The sequence below is a fragment of the Arvicanthis niloticus genome, chromosome 23 (genome assembly GCF_011762505.2).
Source record: "Arvicanthis niloticus isolate mArvNil1 chromosome 23, mArvNil1.pat.X, whole genome shotgun sequence".
Classification (NCBI taxonomy): Eukaryota; Metazoa; Chordata; class Mammalia; order Rodentia; family Muridae; genus Arvicanthis; species Arvicanthis niloticus.
The window spans coordinates 19,384,596-19,401,266 of record NC_133430.1 but is presented as its reverse complement, the minus strand read 5'-3'; the positions used below and the strand labels follow the sequence as shown (position 1 = coordinate 19,401,266).

The following is a 16,671-nucleotide window of genomic DNA, read 5'->3' as shown; positions in this document are numbered from 1 at the left end:
GCACATTAGATGGATAAAAAATATTTTAGGGCCAGGATGTAAGATCTGCATTTCCTTCATGTGTGGTGGTGTTGCCTCACTCATAAGCTTTCTTTTTCCTACCCTTTCCTCCTTGGCTTTCAGCTGTCCGTTTTCCTGCTGTGAAGGCAGCTAGAGTCCCTATTCCACCTTTTCCCCTATGCTCTCATTGTCAGTCATGGAAGCTTGTGTCCCTAGCTCATCCTCTGTCTCTGCTGTATTTCCAGAGCGGCTTCACCATCCCCTCAGCACCAGTTCAAGCTACCCAGTGTATTGGCCTCACTTTACAGTCTAATGCTCAGGGACTGCTAACTACTTGTTCTAAAGCTTCTGTGAAGTGTTGTGCTCAACCCAGATACACCTTCCACAGGCTGCTTCAGGCCTGGAGTGAGGTACTTATTTTTATCTGTGTCTTTGGTTCCCCAAATCGCTGCCAGGTCCACATCCAGTAAATGTAAGAAACAATTGGATACCTGAAACATTTTTTTCTTTTTGACAGTTTTATTCTGTGGCTCAAGCTGACCTCCGACTTGCTGTCCATGTGCTTTCTCTTCCAAGTGCTGGGATTACTAGTGTGTGCCACCATACCTAACACTTATATTCTTGTGCTTCCCATGAATCTGCCCTTTGTTGGAAGCTCTGGTCCTTGATTCCTATCTCTGCTTTCTGCCTCCTAAATCATCCGCCCCCCTCCAAATCCACAGTCAACTGTTGCCCTGGTTCTGTGTCTCTCTCAACATGTGCTTTTGCTCTCAAAGGTTGGCCTCCATCTAGACCCCACGTCCTACCCATCTGAGTGCAATAGGTTACTCCTGCAGCTTTAATCCTGCTGCTCTTGCCTTCTGCCTGTTAAGTGTTAAGATGCTGCAACCTTAGTTTTGCCTCCATCTTACAGCACTGCATATAATAAATCTTATTTTAAGTGTGGTGCCGAAGTCTGCCTTGTTGTACCCACTTCATCATCTCTGGTGCATTCTTTTTTTGTTCCTGTTTTACCTTCATTCCCATCTCACTTGAAGAATTAAGTAGTTCTTTTGAGGCTTATGAGTGAGCACAGTCTTTATTCTGTCAGATTTTTTTATTTCTGAGAACAATCTTTATTCATGTTTCTTTGATTTTTTTTTAACATACTGATTTTGTTTCATGTATGTAATAATTTTTTATTTTCTTTGAGGATGTCAAAAAATGGTTTTGACATTTTCTTTTTTCCTCCTTGATCTTGTTTTCTCTGAGTTGTTGGTTTCGACTTTTATGATAAAGGTTTTCCGTTCCTTGATTATCTGTTTTAAGAGAGGACTAGTAAAACTTGATTGATACTTTGGGTTTTAGGTGGGGCATGTGTGTTTGGACTTTGTTTTTTTATTGTGGATCCTGTGTGGAGAATGATCTGTCTATCTAGTCTGGGGGCACCCAGAATATCAGTACCAGCTAGGTGTTCTTAGTCTGCTCAGCAGTGCCAATAAAGGTCTTCCAACTAGTCTTGATTGTCAGAGTTCAGATAGCTCAGTCAGTAGAGGAGGACCGTGGAGGAATTACCATTAATTAATATACAGATTTTCACTATTGAATTATTTGAGCACTGCTGGCATTTCTGGAACTTACTGAGAGTCTAAAGTCTCACTCTGCAAGGGAGAGGATCTGTGAAATGGGTAAAGGTTTTCAGTGGCCTTTTGAACAATATTGTCACTGTCCGTGTTTTGTTGTGGTACCTTTCTGTTATAGAACTGGATGGCTTATCTCTGAATTTTAGCAGTGATGGATGAGAGAGTACATACCTAGTCATTCTCAAGTCTTCACTGCAGCGATGGGCATGGGTGTGGTAAGGTCAAACAGAAAATAGGTGCATGGGCTTAGGCTTTAGGAAAGGCTCATTATTTCTGAAGTAAGCCCTCTAGCATGGCTCAGTTTTTTAAGCTCTTCCCAAGGCACCTCTGTTGCTAGTTCTCAGTCTTAGGAGAATCTTATAGTCTAAATGTCTAAATTTAGATTGCCTTATTATTGTCTTAGAATCAGTTTCTATACCTGTTTTTTGTCTTTTTTTTTTTTTTTTAAACTTTGAAAATAGGTTGTTCCTCTGTAATTATTTTCCTTATGGGCATATACCTTTTTGTTTAAAAAGCAAAACTCTTCATTGCTGAAACCTGAGCCCGGGTTTCTACCCAGACAAACTGTTACTTTTCTTCACTATGCAGGGATTCCCTGTCACTTAGCACCTTTACGAAGCTGAGGTGGGCAGTACTTGGGTATATAGAGTACAGACATTTAATTTCTTTTTCCATCTATGTGTGTGTGGCATGCATGTGGAGGCTTAGAGTTGATGTTAGGAATCATCCCTGTCATTCTTCTACCTTACTCATTGAGGCAGAACGGTTTCAGTCAAACCCAGAGCTTGCTGATATGGCTGGTTTTACTCTGGGATTCCTATCTTTCCATTCTGAAGCTGACATTACATGTGGATCACCACTCCCACCTGAGAATCACATGGGTTTGGGGTATTTAAGCTAGCAAGTACTTCAGCCACTGATCATTCTCCCTGACCTGAAACCTGGACTCGGTGCACATTTCCCTAAACTTGGGAGCCTGTGACAGTTGCAGCCTGTGTTTTTTTCAGCCTTTTATCCTTTTGTTCTCATTGCCTTCATTCTCCTTTTTCAGCCCTTCTCCCTGGCTGCTCCCTAAATGGCTAACTTTACCTGTATTTTCCTGTCAACATTAATTTTGTCTGTTCTGTGCCTGCTAAAGTGTGAACTAGGGAGAGCAGGTATACCACAGAAAGTTTAGAGTGCCGGGAAGGGCATGCAGCATCCCTTAAACCAAGTTCTGGGCTCTGCTTTAAGTAGCTAGCTAGGTTCGCAGTCATAGAAGGGCTTGCGGGACATGGGAAGAAAACTAATGAGTCAACTTTTTTAGGGGGTGGGGTTTTGGGAGCTGGGGCCATCCAGCAGCCGTAGTGTGTGTGTGTGTGTGTGTGTGTGTGTGTGTGTGTGTGTGTGTGTGTGTGTGTGTTCCAATGCAAACTGTAAATTAGATTCGATGACTTCAAAATGAATAGGAAAGGAAATAAGCTCTGAGCTGTCCCTAATACTTGTGTTCTTACGTCTCTTCCCACCAGATGTCAAATTGTAAATTTTTACCTTCCTTGTAAAGGATTTCAAACTAAATAAATCTAAAATTGAAAATTTCCTATTGGTTCCTCCTCCCTGGACTTTCTGCTTCCGCCGCATCTCTTTCTTCCCCATTTTGCCTTCCCTGACTGTGGTTGTAGCAGCCCCCCTGGCCCTAGTGGTTGATGGGAGTGTAGAACATGTACTTTTTCTTTCTCATGTGTTGGAGGGATGAAGGGAAGAAATTTTATTTTTATTTGAGATCAGGTCTTACTTTGTAGGCCTGGCTGACCTGGCACTCACTCTGTAGATCAGGATACCCCTGGATTCAAACATCTCCTGCCTCTGCCTCCTGAGTGCTGGGACTAAAGATGTATATAACCACACCCAGCACGGAAAGAAGATTTTTAACTTTGTTTTTCTAGAAACCTGTTTTCTTTCCTATTTAGGAATCTCTTACTATTTCTAGACCAGAATCCAAAATATCTAGGCACGTGATCCATCATTACATTTCATTAGTCTCTCTTACCATTCCCTGTCATACCATCACATGCATCTTTTTAGCCATTCCACCTTTCTCTCCTTTCTCAGTGCTGTGTGCAGTCTTCTTCCTTGCTCCGAGTGTTTTCTTGGCCTCCGTTGGCTCTCCGACTCTCTGCTCTCCTCCTACTCTTTCCTTTAATACTCATTTTACATATTCGACTTTGGCCAGCATTTCTTTCAGCTGGAGGAGGTACCTTTGTTCTACCAACACCGCTTCATTCCCTTTCTGGGCTTTGCTGTTTTAGAATTTTATGTGTCTGATTTTCTTTTCCTTTTATCTACATACCTAGCACAGTCATTAGTTGCACAGTAAATAAATATTCAGTGAATTAATAGCCTGAATTTTGGTCTTGTCTATTTGTTGGCTTTAAAAGAAACAGTTAGCTTGTATCAGTTGCTCGCATACTGACAGGTTATCTATCATATCCACTCTGAACTCAGTTCTTGTTCCATTTTGTGAGGTAGACAGCCTGTAGATGCTGTAGATGACTTGAGCTTGTGGTGGCTTGCATTGAAAGTTAGTGCGACATATTCATCTTAAAAGTCCCTTTCAAAATAGTTTTCTGTATATACCTGGTTAGAAATTATGCCAACTGAATTCTTAATAGGCAGTGTTTCTTTTAAATACTACTGTGAAAAATGAACAGAACTCATTTGGGAAAAGTAGTTCACCAGTTTTTGAATCATAATTTTAGGAAACATTAAGATTCTTAAATTCTTTCTGATTTTGAAAAAAAAAAAAAAAGTAACTGTTGTCCTTTTACTGTGTTTTTAGTATCCCAACAGATGTGACAGAGGATAACCCTTCTCTGCTGTAGGCAGAGAAAGACGTTTGTAATGTTAATATCCCAACAGATGTGACAGAGGGTAACCCTTCTCTGCTGTAGACAGAGAAAGGCTTTTGTAATGTACCATGTGAGGAAAGGACTATTTGAATTCTCTGAAGAGAAGTTTGGAATAGAATTACAATCCTATCCCTGAGTAGAATTAGTTATGATTTTCTTTAAAAGTAATTATAATTATATAAAAGATTGACATTCTTCTCACTTGTATGATGTTGAGAATAAAAGGTATATTCAGAAGTAAACATTTATGGCCAATTTTTTTGGCTCAGATTACTATGACATGGAATCCATGGTCCATGCAGACACAAGATCATTTATTCTGAAGAAGCCAAAGCTGTCTGAGGAAATAGTAGTGACACCAAACCAGGATTCGGGGATGAAGACTGCAGATGCCCTTCGGGTCCTTTCAGGACACCTTATGCAGACACGGTAGATGGTTTCTTTTTCTTGTGTAGCTACTGTGTGTGACTGTAGTGCAGGTCAGCTGTTAGCTCCCAGCTTCCCTGTTCCTTTAGCTCCCACTAGATGGTGCTCTCATTGACTCACTGGCTAGGCCATCAGTAGTTAGCCAGATTTAGCTCTCAGAAATTCAAGTTCATCTTTCTTGTTCAGAAATCCATTAAATAGAAATAAAAGCCGAGTATAATTTAACTCCATTGATAAGGGGAGTGTTCTGTTTTGTTTTAAATGCATACCCAAGGAATTGAACTGTAAAAACTGGGTAACTCAAATCAGGAAATCCTTCTGCAAGGTATTAAGAGCTAAGGATTGTGTGGTTCTTTCCTAAGAAAGCAGACAGAGTATTCAGCAAAGAAACGTGTACAGATGATAAAATCATGTAAAAATAAAGCTGCTGGCCAGGATGCTCTGAGCACCCATTGTAATTGTTCTTTGGTTTGGTTTGGTTTGGTTTTGGTTTATTTCCATGTTGATCCTATAAGGATCACATGGACCATGAAGAGTCAGAGTTGAGAGGCTGTTGTCACTATTGGTACGTCCATGCTAGGTCACTGTGACCTGCTGCAGTTGCTGGCATGGCCGTTGTGTATTGGGATTCCATCTGTGCTGTAGCAGGAGCTCATTCTAAGCTCTTAGTGAACCCAGTGCAAAGCAAAGAAGTAACAGTTCTGCTGAAGAGGACTTTAGGAGGCTCAGCATTTTGTGTTTGTTTCCCTAATTCTATGGTATTTTTTATCTGTCTGGCAGAGATCTTGTACAACCAGATAAACCTGCAAGTCCCAAGTTTATAGTGACGCTGGATGGTGTCCCCAGCCCCCCAGGATACATGTCAGATCAAGAGGAGGAGATGTGCTTTGAAGGAATGAAACCCGTAAACCAAACTTCAGCCTCAAACAAGGGACTCAGAGGTCTCCTCCACCCTCAGCAGTTGCATTTGATGAGCAGGCAGCTTGAGGACCCAGATGGTAGCTTTTCCAACGGTGTGTTGAGAGCTCAGACTTTGCCTTCTCAGCCCACTGTCATTGAGAACGGAGTCTTGGCCTGTGATATCTTGAGTGAATATTGGTTTGAGGCCTCACTTATATTTCTGTTCAGTAGCCTGTTTTCTTCTGTCATACAAAACTACCAGTTCAATTTCACTGAAACTCTGTGCTTGCTTCATGGGATATTCTGTGATGCCAGTGCGATCCAAAATACCTTTTTATTGTGATTGCTGAAGGATGAACTATCATTCTTGATGCATTTACCAGCAACAATCTCTCATAGTTAACTTGAGAGAAAGATGGATTTGATTTTGGTGTTTCCCATACCACAGTAGGATCTCCTTGGAAGGGATTTCTTACCTAATCTGGCAGGTGGAAGTATCAGAAAGACCTTATGTGGCAGTTGATACTGAGTAGCGTTCAGGAACTCAGTACAGATGGTGCCTGCCTTAGGAGCAAGTTGTGTTCCCACTGCTGCTCCCTCACCCTCACGGACGCTGTGCTCCTGTGACTCCACCGGTCCTTTATCTTCATTTTTATTTTGATTTGCATGTATGCGAGCATTTTGCCTTCATGTACGAATGTGCAAAAATACACGCATGCTTCCTGCTGTGTCAGATCCCCTGGAAATAAAGTTACATGCAGCTGTGAGCTACCACATGGGTGCTGGGAACTGAACCTGGGGCCTCTGCAAGAGCAGCCAGTGCTCTTAGCCACTGGGCTGTCTGTCTAGCCACCACCAGTACTTTTCACTCCTGATTTAGATACACCATTTCTTAAGCAAGAGAGTTAGTTACTAACTCTTAAAAATGAACAGATTCAAGGAAAAAAACAGTAAAATTTCAAGTGTTTCATAAGTAATCATTTTCTTTGCAGAGACATAAAAAATACATTGATAAATTTTTCTTCATCCACTAAAAATATAGTAAACTAGAAGAGATGAGGCCATAAGCAAGAAACACTTGTGTGAGGCTCTTCCTGCTTTGAGTCTGTCATGGGAGTATAGTCTTGGTTGTGGAGGGAGTTGCAGTTGTGAGCTCAGGTAAAGCAAAATTTTAAAGGTAAAAACTGAAGTAGGCAGTACACATTTCCTGACCCTGCATGCTTTGTCTAAAATTAGGAAAGCTTGGTGTTACTGTTCTCAGTTCTCTGTTTGATAGCTTAACACTCAGCTCTGTTAAGACCCATTTTCATTTAAAGGTGAGTTTCTGTACTAGGCCTTGTTGGTATATGAGAAGAAGCAGTGACTGTGGGTAACATGCCAGTCACGGGTATGCCTATTGTGTGAGTGATGTGGCCCATTGTGGAGACTGCTGGGATGAGTAGAGCGCTTCCCTTGCCACTGCGAACTCTTGAGTTAGGTGTGGGGGTGGAGCTCTGCAGCAGTGAGAACATGCTGCTGTTGAAGACTCCTGCACAGCCTGGAGGGCGTGTCTTCACTCAGTGCAAGCAGGGAATTGAGGTTTTACCTTTGGGTTGGTTATTTTGGTGGTGGAATTTGAGGGTGCTAACCAGCCGCACCATCTATGTTAACACACCTCCACTGAACATCATATGGCAGCACGTTACAGCTTTCAATACAAAGTGAATTTGCCACTGGAAATTTAAATTTGAAGAGTTGTATCATTTATGAAGTAAAATGTCAGCATAGGAAAACTAGAGCCATGACTTCTATATATTACTTCACGGTTTTTCACTGAGAAAGTTGCTTTGTAACATTATTATTATTTTGAGTAGCTACTTCTTTTTTTTTGGCTGCATTGCTCTTTGGAATCTAGTCTTCCTTTGTTCTAGGGCATCGTGTGTATATCAGTCTTATATATGCAGCAGTGTGGGGCAGTTTCCTCTGTAGTGATGGGACAAAGATCATCTGAAAGTGAGCGAGGTTCCCCTCCCAGTTGAGTTTTCTTTAGAAATTCTCAAGGAACTTTTATATCCTATGTGTAAAATAAGTTAGTTTCTATTTTTCTTATTTTATTGCATAGGAGCTCAAGCCCGGGGCCTTATGGATGCAGAGTAAGCATTCACTGCTGGACTAACTCCCAGTCCTGCTATTTTTAAAGTAGCAAAGAAATGTATATCAGGCATACCATGGTCATTACTGAGGCTCCTGTCTGCACCACATGATGCTCTTTGTGCCAGGTCTGTAGGGAGGGCAGACATTGGGTCACTAGAGCAGAAGCATTGCCTTCTTTATATAATCTGATTCTGAACAGGGAGTTTCAGAGATGTTAGATTTTTGCCTTAAAAAGTCTAGATGAGCTGCTAATATTGCAAAGCCAGATGTGATCTACCAGAGCTTGGACACCCTGCTGCTGTATAGCCAAGTGAGAGCTGGCTTCATAAACAATAAAACCTAACAATGATGTCTCAGATCAGAAGGCAGTGGATTATGGCCTTCATGTATAACTTTATTTGGCATCATAAATTAGTTTTATATAGATGTCATAGGAAAAGCTAGAGGTCCCATTCTCCTGTGCCACAGTAGTTGACATTGTAATTGGACGTGACTTAATGCAAACAGTGAACTCCATGGGTGAGGCTTATTTCCAGGTTATGGTCCCAGTCTGTCTACCTCTGCCATGTAGCATCTTATACTCAGCCAGACTTCAGACTTGCTGTTACAAGACCTTCTCTATGCTACCCCCATCCCTAAACCCATAGGCAGTGTCATTTGCTGGCTCATCTTACGTAAAGCTGTTTCCCCCTTAGATATCAAGGTGAGTTTAGTGCCCAGAGCTTTACTAACTATACTTCAGTGATTAGGAATACTTTCTTATTTGGACACTTGTCATTTGGCTGGAATATGAAAACCATTCACATTCCTTATCAGCTTGTGTTTTCAGCTTCATTTTTAAATTTGGCATCTTTCACTTTTGTATTTCAGTTCTGAAGTGAGACTGAAATTTACCTGGGGGTCTATCACAACTCTGGTCTTCTTTCTGCTAACCTTTAGGTTCCATTACTAGGATTGGCCATATCATTTGATGTTATTTTGCAGGGCTATAAACATTAAAGAATATAAATTTTGAGACTGGGGTTTGGGGCAGATTTATTGAGTAGACATTGTGCTGAAATCCTAATGAACACAACGGTCTCAATTCCCTCTTGAAGCTGAGATGACCGACCTGAGCGTGGCACAGAAACCAGAGAAGCTCTTGGAGCGCTGCAAGTACTGGCCTGCTTGTAAAAACGGGGATGAGTGTGTGTACCATCACCCCATCTCACCTTGCAAGTGAGTAGTAATGTCCAGTGCGTATCTCCATAGCAACCTCTACATCCAACAACCTTTGCTTTCCCTTCTGTAGAGAGGTTTTTATCAGTAAACACTAATACTTGATACCTACCATAACCATTCCTAGAGCTTTGTGTGTGTGTTTTAAAAATGGTTTGTGTTTGGTACCTATGATCCTGAAATGTCTGGGTCCCTTGGTACATCAAGTATAACCCTACAGTTAGTATACAGTTGTTCACAGATATCTATAACCCTACAGTTAGTATATAGTTGTTCACAGATATCTATAACCCTACAGTTAGTATATAGTTGTTCACAGATATCTATAACCCTACAGTTAGTATATAGTTGTTCACAGATATCTATTTTATTTAGATTGGGAATAAATTGAGTTATGTGAGTAATGAAAAAATATTCTAGATGTCGGTTAGTTTTCCTTACCAACTGTTTGATTTAATGCAGTGAAATTTGTGAGATATGTTTCGGTGTTTTGTTTTGTTGGTCCTATGACTGGACTGTGTCCATGTTTTCACTATAAGTACATGTAGTAGCATAATTAAATATGTAAAGACTATAAGTATGAATCTTTCAGTACAGCGCCTTGATCATGAAATATGTTTACAGTTTTAAAATTTACTTAAGATTTGGACATTTGGAGCTAGAGAGATGGGTCATGGTTAAGAGCACTGTCTGCTTTTCCAGGGGACCCAGGTATAATTCCCAGTACCCACATCCCAGCTCATACAACTGTGTGACTCCAGTTCCAGGGAATCTGACATCTTTACATAGACATACATGCAGGCACACAAATCAATGCACACAAAAACTTTTTTAAAAATTATAAAAGGAAAAGAAGTGAAATCTAGGCTATAACTGGTTTTGACATTCTGTAGAATGACTCAAAATCGATTTTATAACATCTTGCCTTGAGTTACAACATGTTAGACTTCCTCCAAATCTGAAATAGACTTGTGTTCTGTTTTGGTATTTAGCTTCATTTAACAAAGTACTAATTGCCCCTGCCCTACTCCTCATCACCACCACCACAGGGGATTGAAGCCATGTATATCATGGAATATCATGTATATCAGGGAAGTACTCCATGGAACTATCTATGTTCTTAGTCCATTATTACTATGTGTGTATACGAGAGATAGGCAGACTAGATATCACATGTGTGCAGGTTCCTCTAGAGGCCAGAAGAGGGCATTGAATCCCCTGAAGCTGGAGGTACAGGCAGTTAGTAGTAGCCACCTAGTGTTGGTGCTGGGAACTGAACTCAGGTCCTCTAGAAGAACAGCAAGCCCTTCAGCTATCTTTCCAGCCATGCATGGAGTTTGTGAAGTCCCTCTAAAAAGAAAAAACAAAACCCTAATAGTCATTGAGATGTTAAATATAAATAATAATTGTCTTTGTTTTGTAGAGCCTTTCCCAACTGTAAATTTGCTGAGAAATGTTTGTTTGTGCATCCAAATTGTAAATATGACGCGAAGTGTACTAAACCAGATTGTCCCTTCACTCACATGAGTAGAAGAGCCCCAGTACTGACTCCAAAACCAGGTTAGTAATTTTGTGCACTGTTGTAATTGGGTCAAAAAGTAGAAAACAACATTTCCTGGCTCTAAGTGATATGAAACAGCAAAAAGAATAGTTTTAGAAATGATTTTAGCATTTAAAAAACAAATCTGCCTTTCTTACAGAACTCTGCTATATCTTGATTGCTAAAACTTGCTGTAAATTAAATGATTCTAATTTTACCAGTAGACTGCATTAAAGAATGATGTTGCCAAATAGATTGAACATTGTTCACTCTTGATTCTTGTCAGTGTCGTCACCAGCACCGTCTTCTAATGGCCAGCTCTGCCGTTACTTCCCTGCTTGTAAGAAAATGGAATGCCCCTTCTACCACCCAAAAGTAAGAAGTTTTATTTTCTAAAAAAAATGGTTTTACTGGTAATCTCTCATTCTGAAGTTTGGGTTTCTTTTTTGTGTAAGTTTTATTTTTAATTATGTGCATGTTTGTTTTTGTGCCATGTTAGCAGGTATATTTGTTTTCTAAGGCTTTCCATGGTGTTACAGTGAACACTGCCACATCAGTAGATTAGAGTGAGGTGCTCATGCTTACCTTGGTGCATAGTTCCTGTATTATCTTGACGATTTTAAGTTTTGCTCCTCTCGTTTCTGTTCAGCACTGTAGGTTTAATACTCAGTGTACAAGACCCGACTGCACATTTTATCATCCCACCATTACTGTACCACCAAGACATGCCTTGAAATGGATTCGACCTCAAACCAGGTGAGTTTTTTAAACTCTAGTGTCATGTAGAATTACATCCTACTGTTTATGTTCCTTAGGTGTCTAAGCACACAGATCTGAGGGATACTGAATTTTATTTCTTCCCCTGTTCCTTTAAAATTAAAAGAATCCCTTAGCAAAAATGATTTACTACCTGAACCAAATTTATCCAGTGATGACTTTTCTTTTCTTTTCTTTTTTTTTCGAGACAGGGTTTCTCTGTGTAGCCCTGGCTGTCCTGGAACTCACTCTGTAGACCAGGCTGGCCTCAAACTCAGAAATCCACCTGCCTCTGCCTCCCAAGTGCTGGGATTAAAGGCGTGCGCCACCACCGCCCGGCTGTGATGACTTTTTTTGAGCCTACATCATCTCCAGATACGTTCTGTTTTTGTGGTGCTAATTATTGAATCCAGAGCCTAATGCATAGGGCAGCCACTGAGCTCCTCCCTTCAGCCTTTCTAAATATGTGAGCATACACAGTACAAAACACAACACCAAGGCCAGCAGGATTGTCTGTGTATGTATTATACACACTGTGATCGGCAGTCTCAAGGCAGGGATGGGCAGACTGCTTGGTCTCTATAGTGCTTGCCTCACAAGCTTGAGGATCTAAAATTCGATCCCAGGAACACATGTAAAAATCTGGGACATCTTAGTATGTACTTGTAATCCCAGAGCTGGAAAGGCAGATCCTTGGGGTCTGCTGGCAGCCAGTCCAGCCTACTTAGTGAGTTCCAGGCCAGTCACAGTCTCTGAATTTAAAAGGGTGGTAGGTAGTGTGACATTTGAGGTTGAGCTCTGTTCACACATACATAAAAAAATAAAAGGAATCCCAAGTCAGTTTTCTTAGACTGAAGTTTTCAGAGTATTTTACAGTGGCCTAGAAGTTAAATTGCATAATTTATTACTTTTTATCTGCTTTACATTATTGAATTATTTAAAGATAAAATTTCTTGACTAATGTATATGTTATTTATATGCAAAGCAGTTAATTTAAAAATTTTTGGTTTTCTTCAGTGAATGATGCCCTAGTCCTACCTGGCAGAAGATCATGCAGTTTGAAAGCTTCCGTCTTCTGATGAGAAAACTTGTCACGTCTTTGAAATTTAGAATATATTGCTTTCATAATATGAATTTTACTGCCCAACTGAAGTGTCTAATTTTTCAAGTTTGTAAGTTTATTAAGTGGTTTCAACATTTTTTGTTTGTTCATTTTGACTATGAAAAAGACAGTTTAAAGAAAAGCCAAATTCTATTAAAACTTTTGCGGCATGTTTGTACACTGCTGTTTAACGTCATTTTTGTACTGGTACTGCAGCTTAGAGCTGTAGTGCGTGGGAAGGCCAGCATCCTCGGAGCTGAAGCACTTTTTACTTTTCCCAAAGGTAATGAACGCAGTGTCTGTAACCCAGTGTGGAAACAGTGGCCAGACTTTGAAACTGAGGCAGCTTTGGAACAACTAGCTTAAATTTTCTTTCTTTCTTTCTTTTTTTTTTTTTAAATGTCTAAATGAATTTGCTCTGAAAAGCATAATACAGGCTTTTATTTTGAATTCTACTTTGGTAGAGTAGACTGCGGTCCCGTGCCTTTCTGAAAGTAAGTAGTGACATGGTCACATAGGGTGAACATAGTTGGAATGACAGTGCAGAAAATGTATGGACAATTCTTTGAAATGCTCCCATTTACTATTAGCTTATAATTTTTAAATGATTTTAGAGGGACTACATTATCACAAAATTATACAAAAATTTTTACAGGCATATGTACAGAAAGTATCAGAAAACAGACTTTGAACTCACAAGAATAGAAATACACAAACATATATTCCCATATTCTGAAAAATATTGTCAGAAATAACTCCACAGAAAATATACTTATGTTACTACTAAAGATCATTCTTGAAATGTAGAAGTTGAGATTTAAGTGGTCTATTTTAAATGACAGAACTATATAATTGCAGAGATAGTAAGGGTAAACTTCACAATAGGATGAAACTCGGCCTACTGTATTATGGAGTTTTATGTGTGGTTTTGGAACTGTTAAGGCAAGATGTGTCATGTGTTTTAGAATTAAATAACAGACAACTAATTTCAAAAACTTGTTGTTTTAAAAATTAAAGTGTAAGAGGTGGTTAAGCAAAGGGGATAATAAAAGCTCAAACATTTTGAGGACCAAATTTAACTGTTAAGATACAATAAAGTCACATCTATAAAAGTCTGTGTTTAACAATGTGAAGCCAGCCTTCTACTGTGGTCATTGCCTTTGCATTGAAAGATAAAAGCATTAGCTAGTTACTCAACCATTTGATAAGCTGGCCTTGACCATGCTAACCCCAGAGGGTAAAGATCAGAAACAGCAAAAGGACAAAGGAGACAAGGGCCGAAAGCTGCTTGCTGCATAGGTTCAAGTGAAATGGCAATTCCATATTCTGTAAGTACATTGAATTTAAGGCGTTCATTCTAGCTTTGCTTCTCAGGTGAAGAATTTTTTAAATTGTGTGAATTTCTGGAACTAAGCTTTTAATTACCACTTTCTAAAAAATATGTGTAGATGTCTTCTCATAATTGTCCAGTAAAGGACGAAACAGGGAACGAGGGCTTAGATGGTTTAGCTTTTTATAAGGAAATAGCATATGACAATATAATTGTTTTTTGTTATTGAACAGTGACTGAAAACACATTTTAAAAGGTTTGTTTTTTTAAGATAGGGTCTCATGTACTGCAGGCTAGCCTCAAACTCACTATAGCCAAGAATGATTCTGAATTTCTGATTGTATGCTTAGACCTGGGATTGTAGTCACGCCCCATTCATATGTAGTGTTAGAGGTTAAACCCAGGGGTTTATGAATGCTAGGTAAGCCCTGAGCTGTATGTGTCCTAACCCTACATTTAAATGGTTTATTGTTTAATTCTATGAGTTACAGACAAGTTTACCCTAACCCTAAAACAATTACTGAGTACTTGTTGTAAATGACACACTATAAGGAGTCACCCGGAGAAGTAGGCGTGTTGGCTGGTGATGCAGAGCACTGGAGTGGGCTGTGTGCTTTGGCATGCATTTACATAGGAAACAAGTGGGGCCACAATAGCTGGTGACAGTCTTGGGCTGTAAATTCATATACTGCAGGCACACACCATAATTTTCTGGGTTTAAAAACTACAGGGTAGGTTCTCTGAATCATTACCATTTTCACAGTTGGTGGCTAATCCAGAGAGGTGGTCATACAATGACTACGTAAAAGTTAGCCTGACCCCTGGCCTTTAGTCACAGAACTGACCAGTGCAGTGACAAAGGCTTGACTTACCAGGCTGGCCACTTTGAAGGACATAAATAGTGGAAACAGTTTTTACGATTTACTTGCTTAACATTACAGACTTTTACAGAATTAAAAATATTCTGTAACTAAAAGCTGACAAACTATCCAGAGGGAAAACCTTAGAACTATATACCATGCTTAAATTTGAAGTCTTTTCCTGTTTATAGGAATTCTTTTATTTATTGACTACCATTTTATATAACAGCAGTGCATTCTAAAACGGCCTAATTTAGACGGAGCATTCAGCGTGAGCATTGGAAGAGTGCTATCTTCAGCTTTATGTTTCTTTAAATCTCTCATCAGCCTTCAGCTGTAAAGCTGACCATGCTCCAAGCACTGCTTAAACAAAACTTCTTTGCTGTAATGTGTTCATTTCTGGTTTTAATAGTCACAATATTTTTAGCCATAGAAAACATCAAATCAAACAGGGCTCCAGAAGCCTGAGGGGGTGGAATCTATGCTACAATGAGAGCTCACAGTAAAATAAAAGTGGAAACAACCAGCAGAGCATCCTCAGTGTCTTCACATGTAGAAAAATAGATGTTTACACAGCAGTCTACGGGATTTTTCATCTTGAGGAAACTTCATCGAGGCTAAACAGCAGTCTTAGACAGGAAGTCCCAGTCTTTGGCAGCATTAAAGTGGAAGGACTCAGTTCTTCAGATAAACCTAGAGTCAGTCATTTTGGAAAATAGCCTTATAGGGTGGCATACATCTAATTAAATAATTTTTCTCAATACAAAACTATAAAATTTTATGCCCAGTGTTATTAGTATATGAATTTAATGCTTTTGTTTACACAATAAACAAATGTTTAATTAGATCATACCTTTAAATATGCAGTATTATCTTTCAATTAAGTGCTCTTGCTACCACAGAACCTTAAGAAAACTGTACACTTGGAAATGAAGTTCATTGTATTATTTTCCTATTAATGAGGCCATAATTGTGGTTCATAATTTTATAGAGATGGCTTCTAAACACAAAAATTGACAGCTCTAAGTGAAGATATAGTAGTCATGTACTGCTGACTTTGGATCTATTCCTTAATTCAGGCTGTAAGAAGTGTCCTTTGCAGAGGGTACTTTATTAATAAATAGGAAACATTTACCAGGAAAGCTTATATAAGTTTCGTTAAAAAAAAAAATCTTTGCATTTTGAAAACAGATTAGGGTGATGATTGGTTATTCCTTTCCTTGTACAAGGGTGAAATACTTCATTGAACAGACCTTAAGGAGAAACATTAGAAATGAGATTAAGTTGGGTTTGTTTTGTTTTAAAGATTGCTGTACCCTAAAAATCTCCTGGGCAAGTCTGCCAAAATTCCACACTCCTCAATAAGAGGAGGAGGAGGTTGGCTTTTACCAAACACTCAGTCATTCCTTGCAATGTAATTCTCTGGCAGTGTGTGGACTAGGGTTTGGTACGTACAGCAAGCATTCTGAACTGTCTGTCTGTCTGTCCGCTGCTGTGTGGATGATTCTGCACATCCCTCCCTGTCACAGTCTTCAGTTAGCACCACTTGACCATGCAGTTTGGTTTTGGTTTTTCCGGCGTGGAACTGGTCTCTTGAGGTGAGATTTGTTTAGTCTTTTCAGCATCAAACCTTTCAGTGAGGCATGTGTACACATTTCCACACAAACAAACTGCAATCAGAAAAAAGTGACAAGGAGTTTCATCACATTCTAGATTTTCAGAAGATTTTGCCAATTACATCTACAGTAACTCTCTTTGGTCTGTATGAGGTTAATGGCTTTGAAGTTACTAGTTATCTTCTGATAAATGCTGGCTGTGTTCATTGCCATATCTATATAGAGTTATTAAGTCTTCACTAGCAACAGGTAATCATGTTCTTCCTGGGCTGACAAAAGT

At 39.5% G+C, this 16,671-nt stretch overlaps 2 protein-coding genes across 12 annotated transcripts in view; one reads left to right on the top strand and one right to left on the bottom strand.

Annotated features, from left to right (window-relative positions):
* Window positions 1-12,763, top strand: part of Zc3h14 (zinc finger CCCH-type containing 14) — a 40,067-nt gene extending 27,304 nt beyond the window's left edge. For 2 of the 4 annotated variants that reach the window (XM_076921452.1, XM_076921451.1), the window contains exons 11-17: window positions 4,780-4,939; window positions 5,717-5,949; window positions 9,067-9,187; window positions 10,611-10,747; window positions 11,014-11,102; window positions 11,377-11,483; window positions 12,501-12,763. In XM_076921452.1, coding sequence (XP_076777567.1) covers window positions 4,780-4,939; window positions 5,717-5,949; window positions 9,067-9,187; window positions 10,611-10,747; window positions 11,014-11,102; window positions 11,377-11,483; window positions 12,501-12,507 — 854 coding nt within the window. In that variant the 3' untranslated portion in view covers window positions 12,508-12,763. The remainder of the gene's footprint in view (window positions 1-4,779; window positions 4,940-5,716; window positions 5,950-9,066; window positions 9,188-10,610; window positions 10,748-11,013; window positions 11,103-11,376; window positions 11,484-12,500) is intronic. The other 2 variants (XM_076921453.1, XM_076921454.1) reach the window with 1 other exon arrangement.
* Window positions 12,764-13,146: 383 nt separating this feature from the next.
* Eml5 (EMAP like 5) overlaps window positions 13,147-16,671 on the bottom strand; it is a 104,816-nt gene continuing 101,291 nt past the window's right edge. For 7 of the 8 annotated variants that reach the window (XM_076921441.1, XM_076921444.1, XM_076921439.1 and 4 more), the window contains one exon: window positions 13,147-16,445. In XM_076921441.1, coding sequence (XP_076777556.1) covers window positions 16,409-16,445 — 37 coding nt within the window. In that variant the 3' untranslated portion in view covers window positions 13,147-16,408. The remainder of the gene's footprint in view (window positions 16,446-16,671) is intronic. The other variant, XR_013106657.1, reaches the window with a different exon arrangement.